Source organism: Stegodyphus dumicola, chromosome 3 (genome assembly GCF_044657685.1).
Source record: "Stegodyphus dumicola isolate Sdum_Otavi_A_Nest chromosome 3, ASM4465768v1".
NCBI lineage: Eukaryota > Metazoa > Arthropoda > Arachnida > Araneae > Eresidae > Stegodyphus > Stegodyphus dumicola.
Genome location: NC_140770.1, coordinates 116191644 through 116206328, shown reverse-complemented (window position 1 = coordinate 116206328; position 14685 = coordinate 116191644). Strand labels below are relative to the sequence as shown.

Genomic DNA, 14685 nt, shown 5'->3' with positions numbered 1-14685 from the left:
GCTAATGACTTTTATCGGTGCACCGTATTTTAAAATGTATCTGTGTAAGAATGCATATGCGACTGTTTTGGCTGACGCGCGTTTAAGTGGAACAATTTCTGTCCATTTTGAAAAATGATCTACAATTACTAAAAGAAAACGGTTTTTATTTAACTCACTCTGAGGGAAAGGACCAAGAAGATCTATGCCTAAAATTTCATTCGGAAATGTAGCGCGAATGCTATTTAAGTACCCGGCCGGGCTGTAATTAATATCATTTATTAATTGACACTGATTGCAGGACCTGACATACGCAGTTACTATTTTGTATATTTGAGGGAAATATACCGCCTCGCGTACCCTTTTTAAAGTCTTACTGACCCCTAAATGACCCGCTGTTTTCGCGTCGTTTAATTCCTTCAAAATGCTTAATCGAAAGCGAGACTGGTATGACTGGTCTATATTCGAAATTTTCGTTTTGTTGCTTTCGTGTAAAACAATAAATTATCTATTATTTCATAGTTTTCTGCTCTACTTCTTATTGCATCGATACCTGAGTGTTCAAAGCTTTTGGGGTCTTTCAAATACGCATAGATACTTCCAAATTCAGGATCAGCTTTCAATTCAGTAATAATTGTTTCTTTAGAATCTAAAATTTTTCTAAAATCAAAACAGGGCATTTGAGTTCATTGCCTTCATCGTCCAGTTTTATTCGAGATAGTGCGTCAGCAACATTGTTTTCCTTACCCGGTTTATATTTAATTACTAGGTTATACTCTTGAAGTTTTAAAGGCCATCTTATTAACCTGGGCGTTAGGTTTTTCCTCGAGTAAAGTCTACCAACAGCCGCATGATCCGAAAAGACAGTTACTGGCGCTTTGCCGAAATTAACTCGAAATTTGTGTACAGCCATTAATACGGCTAATATTTCTCTCTCTGTAGCTGTATAATTCCTTTGTGTAGAGTTTAAAGTTTTACTAAATATGCCAAAGGATGGCCATTTTGCATGAGAACCGCACCTACGGCATAGTCCGACGCATCTGCTGCAATTTCCAGGTTTTCGTCCCCCTCGGGGAATTTCAAAACAGGGGCATTGATGAGCGCTTCTTTTAATCTTTCAAATGTGGTATTTTCTTCCGCTGTACACGTGAATTTACTTTTCTTTCTTTTAATTACTAACAACGGTTTAACAATGTTCGCAATCTTTTATGAACGATCGATAATAAAAACATAACCCAAGGAAAGAAGAAAGTTTCTTGGCGGTGTTGGGAGGTGGGAAATTCTTGATGGCTTTTTTTTTTTTGAATCCTGAGTTTCTATAACCTTTTGCGAAATTTTATACCCCAGATATTTAAGTTCTTTAGTGGCGAACTTGCATTTTGATGCGTTAATTGTAAGAACGGCTTCTTTTAATAATTTAAAAACCTCTTCCAAGTCTTTAGTGTGTTGTTCCAACGTACTACTCGTTATAATTATATCATCTAGATAGATTAAAGTCGATTTTCTTAGGACAGGCTTTAGGACAATGTCCATAGCTCTCTGGAATGTTGACGGGGCCCCACACAACCCAAAGAGCATGCGTAAAAATGCATAAGTGCCCGAGTTTGTGATAAACGCGATTTTAAGTATGTCTTCGGGTCTTATAGATATTTCATAGTAGCCAGACGTTAAGTCCAACGTAGTCATGTATCTCGTAGACTTAATCTTTCTAATAATTACCTCTATAACTGGCAAAGGGTAAACTGGGAATTTAGTAACACTATTAAGCTTTCTGTAATCGATAGCAAACCTCCAAGCCCTTTTATCCGAAGGAGGAAACTCGTTCTTTTTCCTACATAGTACGACTGGACTCGCGTACTCACTATTTATAGGCGTTATTATCTGGTTCTTCAACATTTCCTGAATGTGTTCTTCGATAATTTGAACACCCTCCGATCCATTTCCAGCATAATTGAACTTTCCTGAAAATTCAGTTTGGCCATCGTGGCCTTTAAAAACTCCATGCCTAAAATAAGTGGACTTTGCAAATTTTTTACCACAAAAATTAACACTTTAAGGCTTTCATTATTTGTAATGATAATTTCCCAATACATTGACAAGTTTGTCCTTGCGCTGCTATGATTTCTGTGTTTTTATTTTTAAATAATCGTAACCTATTAAAATTCTTCTTAAAAAATGTATCACTCATAAAATTAACTTCTGCCCTGTATCGATGAGGGCTTCTACTGGCACATCGCCAACCAGGACATGTATAATCGATAATTGTGAGTTCTTTACTACGACCGTATTTAGGTATCTTCTTGAGGGTTTTTTCGAAACTTCCGGGATCTGTACCCTCGCTTTTACAGGCCGCTCTACTCGTTTAAAGCTTTCCTTTGAACTTCTGCCTTCTGGGTACGCAGACGGTTGTTTCCAAATTTCCTTTTTGGGCCTTGACCTTCGAGCTTCGATGAGTTAGCTTGATAGCTCTTTCCCCCATAAGATCGATTTGTGTTTCTGGTCTGTTCATTTGAGGATTGCCTTGGGAGACCTTGAGAATACAATGCCCCTCTAGCTTTTTCCGCTATTCTGCGATTTTGGAACTTGACCGCCAACTCGAAGAGTTCCTGCAAGGTGCTTGGGTTTCGAATTTCGAAGTAATCTTGAACAGCAGGTAGCAATCTTGGTAAGATTATTTCAATAATCTCCGCGTCAGGTTTCTTCCCATACAGCATATCCGTCAGCTTAATTTTTCGCAGAAGTCCGTGAACTCTTCTATATTTCGTTGATAAAAACTATATAGCTTGGCTTCTAGCTTTGCTCGGTCTTTCACTATGAGGAAGGCCTTTAATAATGATTTTTTGAAATTTTCAAAGGTATATGTTTGGCCTCAAAATTCCCCTAAAAAAATTTGCCTATATTCTTCCACCATAGTGAGGCCCGTTCTCTTAGTGCAGACGTGGCAATGGCAACTTTTTATCGTTCAGACACAGGGTATAGCTGAAAATGATTTTCGAGACCTTCTAAGAATATCGCCACCGAATTTTTTCCGTCGAAATTGACGTTTGGCTTGATCGATGCTATCATCGTCTGGACCAGGTATCCAAATCCTTCTAATTGGTTCACCATTTCTTGTTGTTGGACTTGTACAGGAGCTTCCATCCAGTTTTCGGCCATTTCAGTTCGAAAAGTGTTCGGGCGCCAATGTGATGTTGCGTGGCCCCAACTTGCCCGCAACAGGAGTAGTGACTGCTATGAACTGGTAATTACGCAAACTCTTAAGAAGGGTTTAACTCCCTTTTTATTCCACTTTAGAAGTTACAGATGTGTTCACTTGACGCTCACAAACTACGCCGACCCGGCGGTTAAATAAAAATAGAAAAGTACAACTAAAAATAAATAACAGGATGAATAAATAACAAGTCACTACGTACGTGGCTCTATAATTGCAACTATCTTAACCGCGTTCTAAGATACAGCTGAGATTTCGGCAAACTTTCTGAATAAGAAGTTGAAAGATTCAACTAACTGCCGAAGTAGGCACACAGGCCGAAACGCGCTGTTCTTAAATTTCTACCTAGCAACCTTCACGCTCGTGAATCAAGAAAGCACACCTACAAACTCGTTTCCCTTCTATTTAACTCAAATTATTTCTGCTAAAAATCTGAATACTCTGCGCGTTCTACTAAAATTTACATACTCTGGCATTGGCAATTCCAGGGGAAAGTAAAGGCTTGACAGGAAAGATAGCTTAAAATAAATGTTAGTTAAAATAGGATGTTACGCTGGATAATGGGATGTCTGTTAGATCCGGACAGTGCACTTGAACGTTTTTCCGAAATTGACCATACTGACTGTATAAAATTAAGGTCTGGCTATTAAAGGAAAATTACAGTGGGAAATTTCAGCAATCTGTTTTGTAAACGGTATTGGACGAAATGCGATAGAAAACAATGTTTGTATCATGGAACGGGCGTAGTTGCTCGAAATGCTTATAAGTGACTTGGTCTTCCAAAAAAAAATGATGGATCCATATGTAAACTCGCCCATGTGTCGGAAACACTGTACAGATCAATTCATTAAACCGGATAGCAGTTTTCAATGACTGGGAATTCATGCTTCATAAATCTTAAATTACTCTCTCCTCCTGGCTGATTCACTTCGTTAATAGCCAGTGGTTTAGTAATAGCAGATCAAGCCCAAATATCTTGCTTCTGGTATTGTCCTCTCATTACTTTAGCAGTGAAAAGAATTAAAAGCACGTTCTTCATTTCAGCAATTATTTTTGAATCGTTTTTTATTATTTTGTCACAATCCTGCATGAAGTCATTTCTTTTCTTCCGTTCAATAAATTTATGACGTCGTTGATTTTGGAATGTTTAGAATGAAATTTTTCCATAAGCACTGTATGATGGCATAGCCTTGAAGAATATTTGGTGACTCTTGAATGAAGAGCATCTTGAAGAGTATGTAGATGAATTCGCTACTTCTGAAAGAAGCACCTTCAAATAACATCCAAAAATTTGCTGTCTTTGAATTACTTACACATTACTTTCAACAGCGATACTTAGCCGGTTGTATGCGCACCACTAGTGGTACGGAAGGGAAAAATAGGTGGTACGAAAAGAAACAAAGTACTTTTGCTACTATGAAATTCAAAAATTGAATAACCCAACATCCTGTTTAATGTTTCCTCTAACACTCGTAAATTTATGTGATCTAAGCTTTGTTTAAAGTCAATAGTTGCTCACTAATCGTCATAGACTTTATCAAAATAATACGTTTTGATTTTCACAAACATTCTTTTAGCCATAGACATAAAAAATTGTCATAAATGATGTTTATAAAATGAGTAATAGAAATAGATAATAGAAATGGATAGAAATAGATATTGTATTAATCGAAATAGATATTGTATTTAATGGAAAAAATAAATTCCTATAAAATTATAATGTATCTCACTAATTCTTTTAGAGATGATCGATTTATTAGCATGCCTACACTTTATGACGATCCACGCTTTCGAGCTCATATTGCTCTGTTTTAAATTAGAGTAAATGTTTTACGTCAATTTTCTGTTTCGAACAGTAGGTATTTTGCCTTCTTGCTGCTTTGCATTCTTTATTTTTCTACGCGATTTGAGAACATCTTCGTTTGTTTTTGAATTATATTGTGCATTTAAATATTTGTGAAAATATAATAAAACAAATCTAGATTTTGAAAACGGAAAAGTGGCTAGGATTGACTATGCAGAAAAGTGATGCTTCACAGGTGAATGATCCAGAACAATCTACTAGCAATAAGAATAGTGAAAAGAAAAGAGGAATTGTTTATAGAAAATGTAATGAAAGTTATTTATCATTTGGGTTTACATGGAATGGAGAGGAGATAGAAACTCAAACTCAATGTATGTGTTGTTTGCAGTGAACTATTGTCCATGCCAATTTAAAGGGCAAATCTGAAGAATATTTTAAGAGGAAATTATCGGAGTTCAAAAATATTAAACAAGTAATGAAAGTTTTTTTTGCTTCAAATAAAAAGCTTTCGAAACTAGTTACCTAGTAAGCCTAAGAATTGCCAAAACCGGGCAGTCTCACACTACTGGAGAAAAACCTTACATTACTAGCAGCTAGACATTGTTCTAACATTATTTAACGATAAAGCAGCTAATGGACTTAATAACATTCCGTTATCAAATGATACACTAAGTCGACGAATTCATAAAATGACCAATTCAATAAAGTAGCCACTTATTCAAAAAATAAAACACAATGAGTATTTCGCAATGCAGTTGGATGAAAGTACTGATATAACGAACTTTGTTTAGTTATTAGTTTACATACGTTTCGAAGAAGATAAACGAATTGCCGAAGAGTATTTATTTTATGAATCTCTTCATGATAGAGCAACTACAAACGAAAATTTCAAAGTAATTGGCAATTTTATGTCTCAGAATGATACTCTTTGGAATAAGTGCAAAGCCGTGCAGTCAGAGTTCGAGCTCTAACAGGAAAACATTTCGATGTTATTTCTCAAATTAAGGATGCCGCACCTGAAACTAAATTTACTCACTGCTTCATTAATCATGAAGCTTTAGCAGCCAAAATAATCTCCGAAAATATAAAAATCGTTTTGAATCAAGCTGAAAACTACTAATATTATTAAAAGCCGAGCTTTAAATTCAGGAATATTTACGATTTTATTCCAAGAGATGAGCAGTAAACATGAAGTGCTTTTGTTACATTCCGAATTAAGGTGGTTGGTTACCTGTAAGCAAAGTCCTAAAACATCTTTTTGTACTTCGACAGAAACTCAAATTTTCCTCTCTGATTCAAAATTTGAATTGCAAAATTATTTAGTTTTTAAGCACTTTTAGAAAATTTTATAACCGAAAATAATTTGAAAATAAAAAAGAATTAGCATCCCACATTAAAAAACATTGTTTTTAAATGATAAATAGTTTCAATACGTATTTTCCCGAGGACTATGAAAAAGAAAATTTGGATTAAAAATCCATTTTGTTCAAATGTACCTGAAATTTTATCTCGGGAAGAAAGCGAACAGTTGATTGAAATTTCCTGTGATCGCATCTTAATTGAATATTTCAAAAATAACACACTTGCTAACTTTTGGCTGAATCGAAAACAGAATTTAAGGACATTTTAAATAAAGCTATTAATTTTTTATTGCTTATTTGAACAACCTATTTGTGTGAACAGGAATTTTCTTTCATGTTATATTTTAAAAATAAATACAGAACGAAATTAAAAGTAGATCCTAATTTAAGGTTTAAACTAAGTGAAATAAAACCAAACATATAAAGAAATTGGACTCTTGTAAGCAGGCCCAAATTTCACACTAAATTTTAGAATTAAAGTATTGTAACTTAAATTTTGATAGTTCAAATAGAAATCAATTTTTAATCTAATCTCTTTATGTGTACATATTTAATACAAATAGCCGATAGGTTTTGCAAATAGCAAAATACATTCTTTTACTTATATTGAGAAATTGCTAACTAATAATTGTAAAATGTAGTGGTGGTACTAAAGTTTTTCAATTTTTGTTTAGATGGTACGCGTTAGTAAAAAAGATTGAGAAACGCTGCTTTAAACTTATTGAATTTGTTGTAGTTAATAAAAAATATTGTTTCGAAATAATTTTTCTGAAGTACACATCTAGGTCATATAACTTAATTTAATCAGTGCATTGTCAGTCACAGAGTTCGAGCTTTAACAGGAAAACATTGCGATGTTATTCCTCAAATTAAGAATGCCGCACCTGAAACTAAATTTACTCACTGCTTCATTCATCATGAAGCTTTAGTAGCCAAAATAATCCCCGAAAATATAAAAATCGTTTTGAATCAAGCTGTGAAACCTGCTAATATTATTAAAAGCCGAGCTTTAAATTCAGGAATATTTACGATATTATTCCAAGAGATGAGCAGTAAACATGAAACCCTCAATTTACGAAAATTGGGTTACGAATGTGAAGATTTAAACTTTCAACAGCCAGATCCCCAAATGATGATTTTCAAAATGTTTCGATCAACTAGAATAAATTCTGCTTTCAAATCTCTTAATTACTTTATAACTCTAAAAATATGACAATATCATTTGAAAACTCTGAGAACGATGCGCGCAGCTATAGAAGTTGAAAAAATTTTAAGTAATGTCTTTCTCATATTAAAATTTTTATTATTTATGCATGGGTACTTAGAACCACATTTCCTGCTTCAAGCCATTATTTAAATATGAAATGTTAATTAATAAATCAAGTTATGTAAATATTAATCAAATAACATTGTACAATGACATCACCTCCGAATTCATGACTTCTGTATAGCCAAATAGAGACATCAATTGGAAAATTATTATATCCGTAACGTTAATCCATGTCATCTCATACTTTCCAGTATCTCGAGAAGCTCGAACAATCCAAAGTTCCAATAATTGAATGCTCCGATAATCTTCCATTCAAAAGTGGATTGCTATTACTCTAATTCATCTTCGTACGGATCGCCATTACATTGAAGAGTTATTTAGTAATGCAATCCTATTGATATACCGTGTATTCAGAATTAACTCAAAATCAAAATTTTTCCAAATGAACTCACAGCATAAAATATAACAGAAAAGATAAAAATTCAGCAAAAAGACATTAATGTACCGCCGCAGCTACTGGAACGATCTCAAATATATTGGAGTAGTTTAGAGCGCGATTTGAAAACTGTGCAGAGCTATGAAAACAAAATGATAATGGCGTCATGATAATAAAAAGATAACGGAGTCATGGTAACATTGGATATTAAAATTTGTAAATTATTAAATTAGTATTGTTCCAAAGTGCGAGGTAGTTCGGAAAAAATTGTACAAAAAGGAAACATATCTATGATTGCTATAATGAATTTAGTTCATAAATACAGATATATTATATGACAATATAACTCTCCACTTTTCTACAGATATTGGCAGATGTTTAATGTGACAACCTTTTGAACACGACTGTCATTTATGTGATAGCCTAGTTTTTCTTACATCTGTGGCAGTGTTAAGCTGATCAATCTTTCGTCTAGTCTCTTTTTTAACTGCTGTGGAAATGGTAGAACGAAAAATGTATCTTTCACATAAAAACCTCCTTAAAAGGAAACAAAATTACAAAGAGTTAAGTGGGGGAGCTCGGAATCGGAAGATCAGTGGCACATCATCCGGTTCAGCATGGCCAGTTCAGTATTTTGTAAGATGCCGGATGAAGTAAGCTGCTGCTTTTACAAACTATTTGACCTAGAAATGTGTCTAAACAATTGTTGAAGTATTTGTGTAGTCTAGTGCACAATAAGTTTTTTTTTTCTTTCTCTGATACTATTGTCACTTAGAATATTAATGCCTCTACTAATTATTTTGGAAACTGAAAACTTTTCAGCGTTGCGAAATGAAGCTTGAAGCGTTAACTTTTCATATTATATCTGTATTTGTGAAATAAATTCGTTGCAATATTATATCATTGTTTTCAATAAATAGATAAATTTATTTCTGAAATATTAAGATATATTACTAATTTTATTGCATGTTTATGTTATTCTGAACTTTATACTTCAAGATTATAGAAAATACAACATATCTCACTGTTCTGAAATTTATTTGCTAGCCAGCATTAGAGAAGATAAAAGCTAATAGCCGGCTGGCTGGTGACCTGAAACTCAACCCAGATGGTCGCTATCGTGTCAAATCTAACCTAAAAATATTGGAGAAAGCAATGAGAAATGCTGATACGGTGATGGAAGATCCTAGTGGTCTTTATCATGGACCAGCCTGCTTTATTTATGGCGCATTATCACCTTTTTTAGTGTAAGTATTTCTAGTTTGATTCATCAAACGAAAAATAATATATTAATTTTCTTGGAAGTGTTTTGAAAGAATGCAGCAGAGCGATTAAAAGTGAATTGTTATTCGCAAAAAGTTATAATAATCTAATATTCAAATATATCATCATCTTTTTTTTGTATTGTGCGAATATAAAAATATATCTGAGAAAATAGAAGATTACAAGAACAACGAAGTAATATTGTTTAATGGTCCTTTCTTCTTTAAATAAAGGCTAAAGAATTTCTTGATATTAATAGACTTTCTTATTTTTAGAAATTTATGTGTTAGTTATTTTTCCGAATAGCAAGTTATAAATTTATGAACAAAAACCAGTTTGACAAATTTTTATTACTGTTTTTTTTTCGACGCAGTTAGAAGATTCGAATGGGCATGCCATTATAGAAAATACAACGACAGTTCAGGAATTAAATTTTGAAGTTTATATTGCAGAGACTCAAGTACTTATGCTGGAATAGTACACGATAGCAGAAAAATAATTCGAGTGAATCGCTTTATTAATATTTATTTTATCTTTAATACTCTCAACATCTTAGCACAATAGTGATCGAGTGCATAGGAAGCCTAAACAACTTGAGTGGACTCGAGTTTGAATCTCAGCGAAGAGGCTTGATGCTTGAGTGTTTTTGAGGTTTTTGTATGCATTACGCAAAGATAACGCACACTAATTTTCTCCATTACGCATACTTTCCTGATCAGAGTTTTTTTCAACTTCATCTTCCTCTCCGATATTCAGGAGTGCTGAAAAGTATGAAACGACGTATCGCAAATACCATCTTATTAATAAATTTTTCCAATAAGTTAGTATATTTGTTTAATAAAGCACATACTTCCAGCCCTTTCCTAAGAGACTATATAATTGAAGACACATAGATTTCCCACTCTTCATTGCACTCACGGGCATGTTAACCGATAGGTGACATTTTATTTTGTTAATTATCAATTAATTTTCTAAATTCATATGAAAAAGTACGGAATTCTCTTTTCTTCTTCTCAAATACGACACTGCTACTGTTTACATACCTTTCCTTCGCACCGAAGCCTGCGTGCTAGACAAGACATCTGTTTATTTTGTCTGTCTGTCATTAAATAGTGAAAAGTGTCCGTTTCTTTTTGCGTATGTCATTGATACGAATCTACAGTTTTATTCCGATCTTAATGAAATTTTGCACACTTCAAAGGAAAGAAAAGAAAAATAGGAAGATCACTGTCTGCATAAGATTTTAAAAACCCAAAGACACGCACACTCAGGGAGTTTAAATTATAACGTTGCACTCAGGACATCCATCTTACTTACACATCACTAATCGTAAGTTCGCTGTCCCGTTGTTGCGCTCCCGCAATCAATAAAAGTCATGCATGTTAAGCAAGGAATTCTTAACATGCTGCTTGTTTTACAAAATGTTTAATGTTTTTTTGTTTTACAAAATTACTGCATGAACTTTTTTTACAAAAAATAAGTATTAATATTTCTACATAGCCTCAATTTTGAAATCATGTCATTCATCTTAGGTTCACGGTGCCGTTTTTTGAGTGCCCGCTATTAGTTCCTACTAAAATCTTTAGATGGCGCAGCTTTCGTTTACTCTTTAGAATAGTGTAGAATTTAAATGTGCGATGTATCCATTTTCCGCTCATCCCTTGGGCACGAAATTTCACTCTCTCATAATTTCGCATCCATACCTTTCAAAATATTCCACGAATTCCACGAATAGTTTTCAGAAAATAACCATCAATCTTGATGGTTATTTTCTGAAAACTGACATCCGAAAAAAGACGTAAAGGATAACAAAGCAAAACGCAACTTTTGAAATTCATTCTTAAATGCGTAAGAAGATTATCCAGGAAAATATTTCCGGCAACATAGTAGTCTTTTCGTTCATTGATTCGGTAATGGATACAAAGCAAGCTGGGCATTGCCCGACAGAATTTCTGACAGCGTTTTGAGACTTAAGAAAAACAGCATACAAACTCACTTTAATTGAAGGATCTGCTATTATATCATTATGTAACATTAACCAGAAAAGGTTATGGAATGGAACAAGGCTTACAGTGAAGAACCTATTGCTGAATACCATCATCACGGGACATGCCGCAGCTGAAGATGTATTCATTCCTCGCATTTCTTTGATACCCAGAGACTAAAGCCTGCCCTTCGATTTCAAGCGTTTGCAATTTCACATTCAGCTTGCATTTGCAATGGTTATCAAGAAGAGTATTGTGTAGCGTATATTAACATGGAAGCGCTATGTAACTTAAAAATAGGATATTTTTCACATGATTAATTGCACGTGGCTTGCTTTTTTTTTTTTTGATTGGGCATTGTGCACCTTTAAGCTTTGCAAAAAATGTACCGTTTTATTTTCTATCGAAATATCATCTACAGTTTTCTTTTCAAGGTTGCTCAAATTCTGCACAATTCACCTTGAACAAAAAGGAAAATCGCTTTCTACCAGAGATTTCGAAAAGACTAAATGAAGCCTTTTCACGTTGCATAAAGCCCGGGCAACGTCGGGTAATTCAGGTAGTTGGTAATCATAACGACTATTTACATTGAAAAGAAACACCTTAAAATTGGTACAGTAACCTTCTGAACTCATGATAATCTTAATACAATAGAACAGACATGTAAGATTAATGTATATTTACCTAAAAAAAAAAAAAGGAATAAAAAATTGATATTTGAAGCTTCTGGTTACGAAATTTGATCATCAGTTTCGTACTAGTAACTTTTTCTATCTCCTTGTCCCCCACGCTCTCTGTACTCATTATATTATACGTATATTGGTATATTGTATATACATATAAACCAAAAATAGTAGCCGTTTATATCTCACTTTCAGTGTTCGTGAAATTCATTTATATTCCCGTCTTGATACTTTAGCAGAAGAACTTCATATTTTGAAAGATGTTCCTGTTTTGCATGGTTATTCTTCTACCATCACTGACGTTACCTATATGAAATTTAAGTAGTTAAATTTAAGGTAAATTAGTTTACTTCCATATTACTTCTCATTCACTCCTAAAGCCTACCTTCCCTTTCTAAATTCGAACATTACGGTTTTTTCGTTTCTTTTAATCCTAAAAATAAAGTCAATAGTAAGTGAAAGAACGAACACTGGAACTTCATTCAAGGGACTCAATTTTATAGAACGAAATATCGGAATTCTTTCTCAATGTAATTTTGCATATATAGCACAGACCTACGTACCTTTAGAATTGAGGATAAGTGATATATGCTATATTATACAGTAAAAAAGTCTTTAATAGTATCCTGCTGTTGAGAAAATATTCATATCATCCAATTTGTGGAGACGGTAAATATTGCTTGCATTACTTCGCCTTCAATTTAGATTTCGTAGAAGCTTAGAAATTTTTCTGTATAGTAATCTCGTGAGTAATATAATTTCTACTCCATTCTTGTCGGAACAATGGAGAAACCTGTCCCAAGCACCATGTATCTTCATTCGAAGAAGCACTTTAACTGCGTAAAATACTGCAATTTATACTGCGTTTAGCGAAGCAACAAAGCTTCGGCCCCGTTTCACCGAGTTTAAACGAAGCTGCAATCAGTAATGCTTTCTCGCTTAAATGAGTTAATTTTACATTTAACTGTTTCTTTTTTTTTTTACTGTTGACTGCGAAATGTCACTCATCTCGAGTATTTTCTTCTACTATTTTCTCTTGCCGATGAAACAGTACTCAGAAACTTTCATATACATTGAAATATGGAAGTACTTCACAAAAGACTGCTACCCCACGAAAAATATGTCTCAATATTATGCAAATTATTACGTGCATTTAGGTCAACACTTTATGCAGCGGTTTCAGCTTCCGATCTATTATGTGATTCAGAAGTGCGATAACGGCGAGCTACTAATTTTCTAACTAACTTTTGAGACTTTCTCAAAGGTAAAGAAAATGCCCATTTCTACTGTGTACCGTTTCGTATAAATAGGTAAAAAATCTTTTAATGTTTATATAGAGCCCACAATGTTTGCATAAAAAGATGTGTTTATTAGAGATCTAATTTTTTTCTCAGGTTCAAGAGGTTCTTCTGCATTTGGTACTCTCGCGAAAACTTCACAAGCTTTAACAGTGGTGGGTGAGAAAAGAAAATGTTAGGAAAAATCTGTCCCTTTGTATTAGGATTAAATCACCTTGAATATCACAACAAATAAATGACGCATCCAATGTCATGCAATAGTGATTCAACAATCGTACGTGGTATCGCTCTGCAGGGCATAGATATTTTAATATCAACACAAACAGTTTTCCCAGAATTTGTTTAGGAAGGTTTATAGACAAATTCTTTGAGAAGACTAACTTTGAAAAATTATTTGTGTGTAATTTATTAAAACATAAAGAATACTTTACTAACTGCCATTCGTTTTCTATGGGATAACAAAAAATTTACGCTTTACATTTACAAAATCCTCCCACGCTGAGTATTGAAACCTTTCATGCCTTATTTTAGAAAAGCCGTATATAAAAGTACAGGTATAAAATACGTAGTTAAGGAAATGAAGTTTGCAGTCAGTTATCTGAGGCAATATACCAATACTAATATACTTTTTTCTTTTCAGAGGAGCAGATAAGCATCACATAAAGCAGTTTTTTCTAAAAGTTGAATTTGTCGAAATAGAAGATGCTACCCATGATGTGCACATAGATCAACCTCTTCATTTTACAGATGCAGTCCTGAAATTTATTTTCCAGAACGAAATTTTATCTTAATATTGTACACAATTTAACACAGAAAAAAGCCTGAACATTTCTTGCTTTTTAAATATGGAGCAATAAAATTACTAAAATATTTCTTACTTGTTCATATACAATAAGTTTTGCTTTGTATTTATGATAATATGCTGCGCAATAATTTCTTTTTTTTTTTTTTTTTAATCTTTCCTCCATCAAGCATGGATTTAATTTACTTAGAGGAAGAATCAAGCTCACTCAAAAAAGTATTTAAGTTATCAAGTATATATATATATATATGTAATTAAATTTGCTTTGTTTAATATTATATACATATATTATTAAGCAAAGCATATTTAAATATTATATTAAGTCCGGCAAAGTAGAAACGAAGTAGTAGAAAAATTCTTCTGCAAAATTGCAAAAAGTAGCGGAAAAACACTATACCTTATAAGGTATTTCTCCCGCCTTCGTCGCATACCTTCGTGGTGTGGTGGTCTGCACGCTGGGCACGAATTCTAGAGGTCCGCGTTTCGATTACCGGCGAAGCCGTTGCATATTTTTCATCTCTTCTGCTTCCGAAATAAGCTTAACGGCTCTACAACCTAATTAACATTAGTGAAAACCATAACCATTTTTTAAT

At 33.6% G+C, this 14685-nt stretch overlaps 1 protein-coding gene across 1 annotated transcript in view; it reads left to right on the top strand.

Moving 5' to 3' along the window:
- LOC118180416 (sn-1-specific diacylglycerol lipase ABHD11-like) overlaps nt 1–14162 on the top strand; it is a 70466-nt gene extending 56304 nt beyond the window's left edge. Inside the window, exons 5-6 of the mRNA XM_035349543.2 lie at nt 9109–9308; nt 13931–14162. Coding sequence (XP_035205434.1) covers nt 9109–9308; nt 13931–14081 — 351 coding nt within the window. The 3' untranslated portion in view covers nt 14082–14162. The remainder of the gene's footprint in view (nt 1–9108; nt 9309–13930) is intronic.
- The last annotated feature ends 523 nt before the right edge of the window (nt 14163–14685 follow it).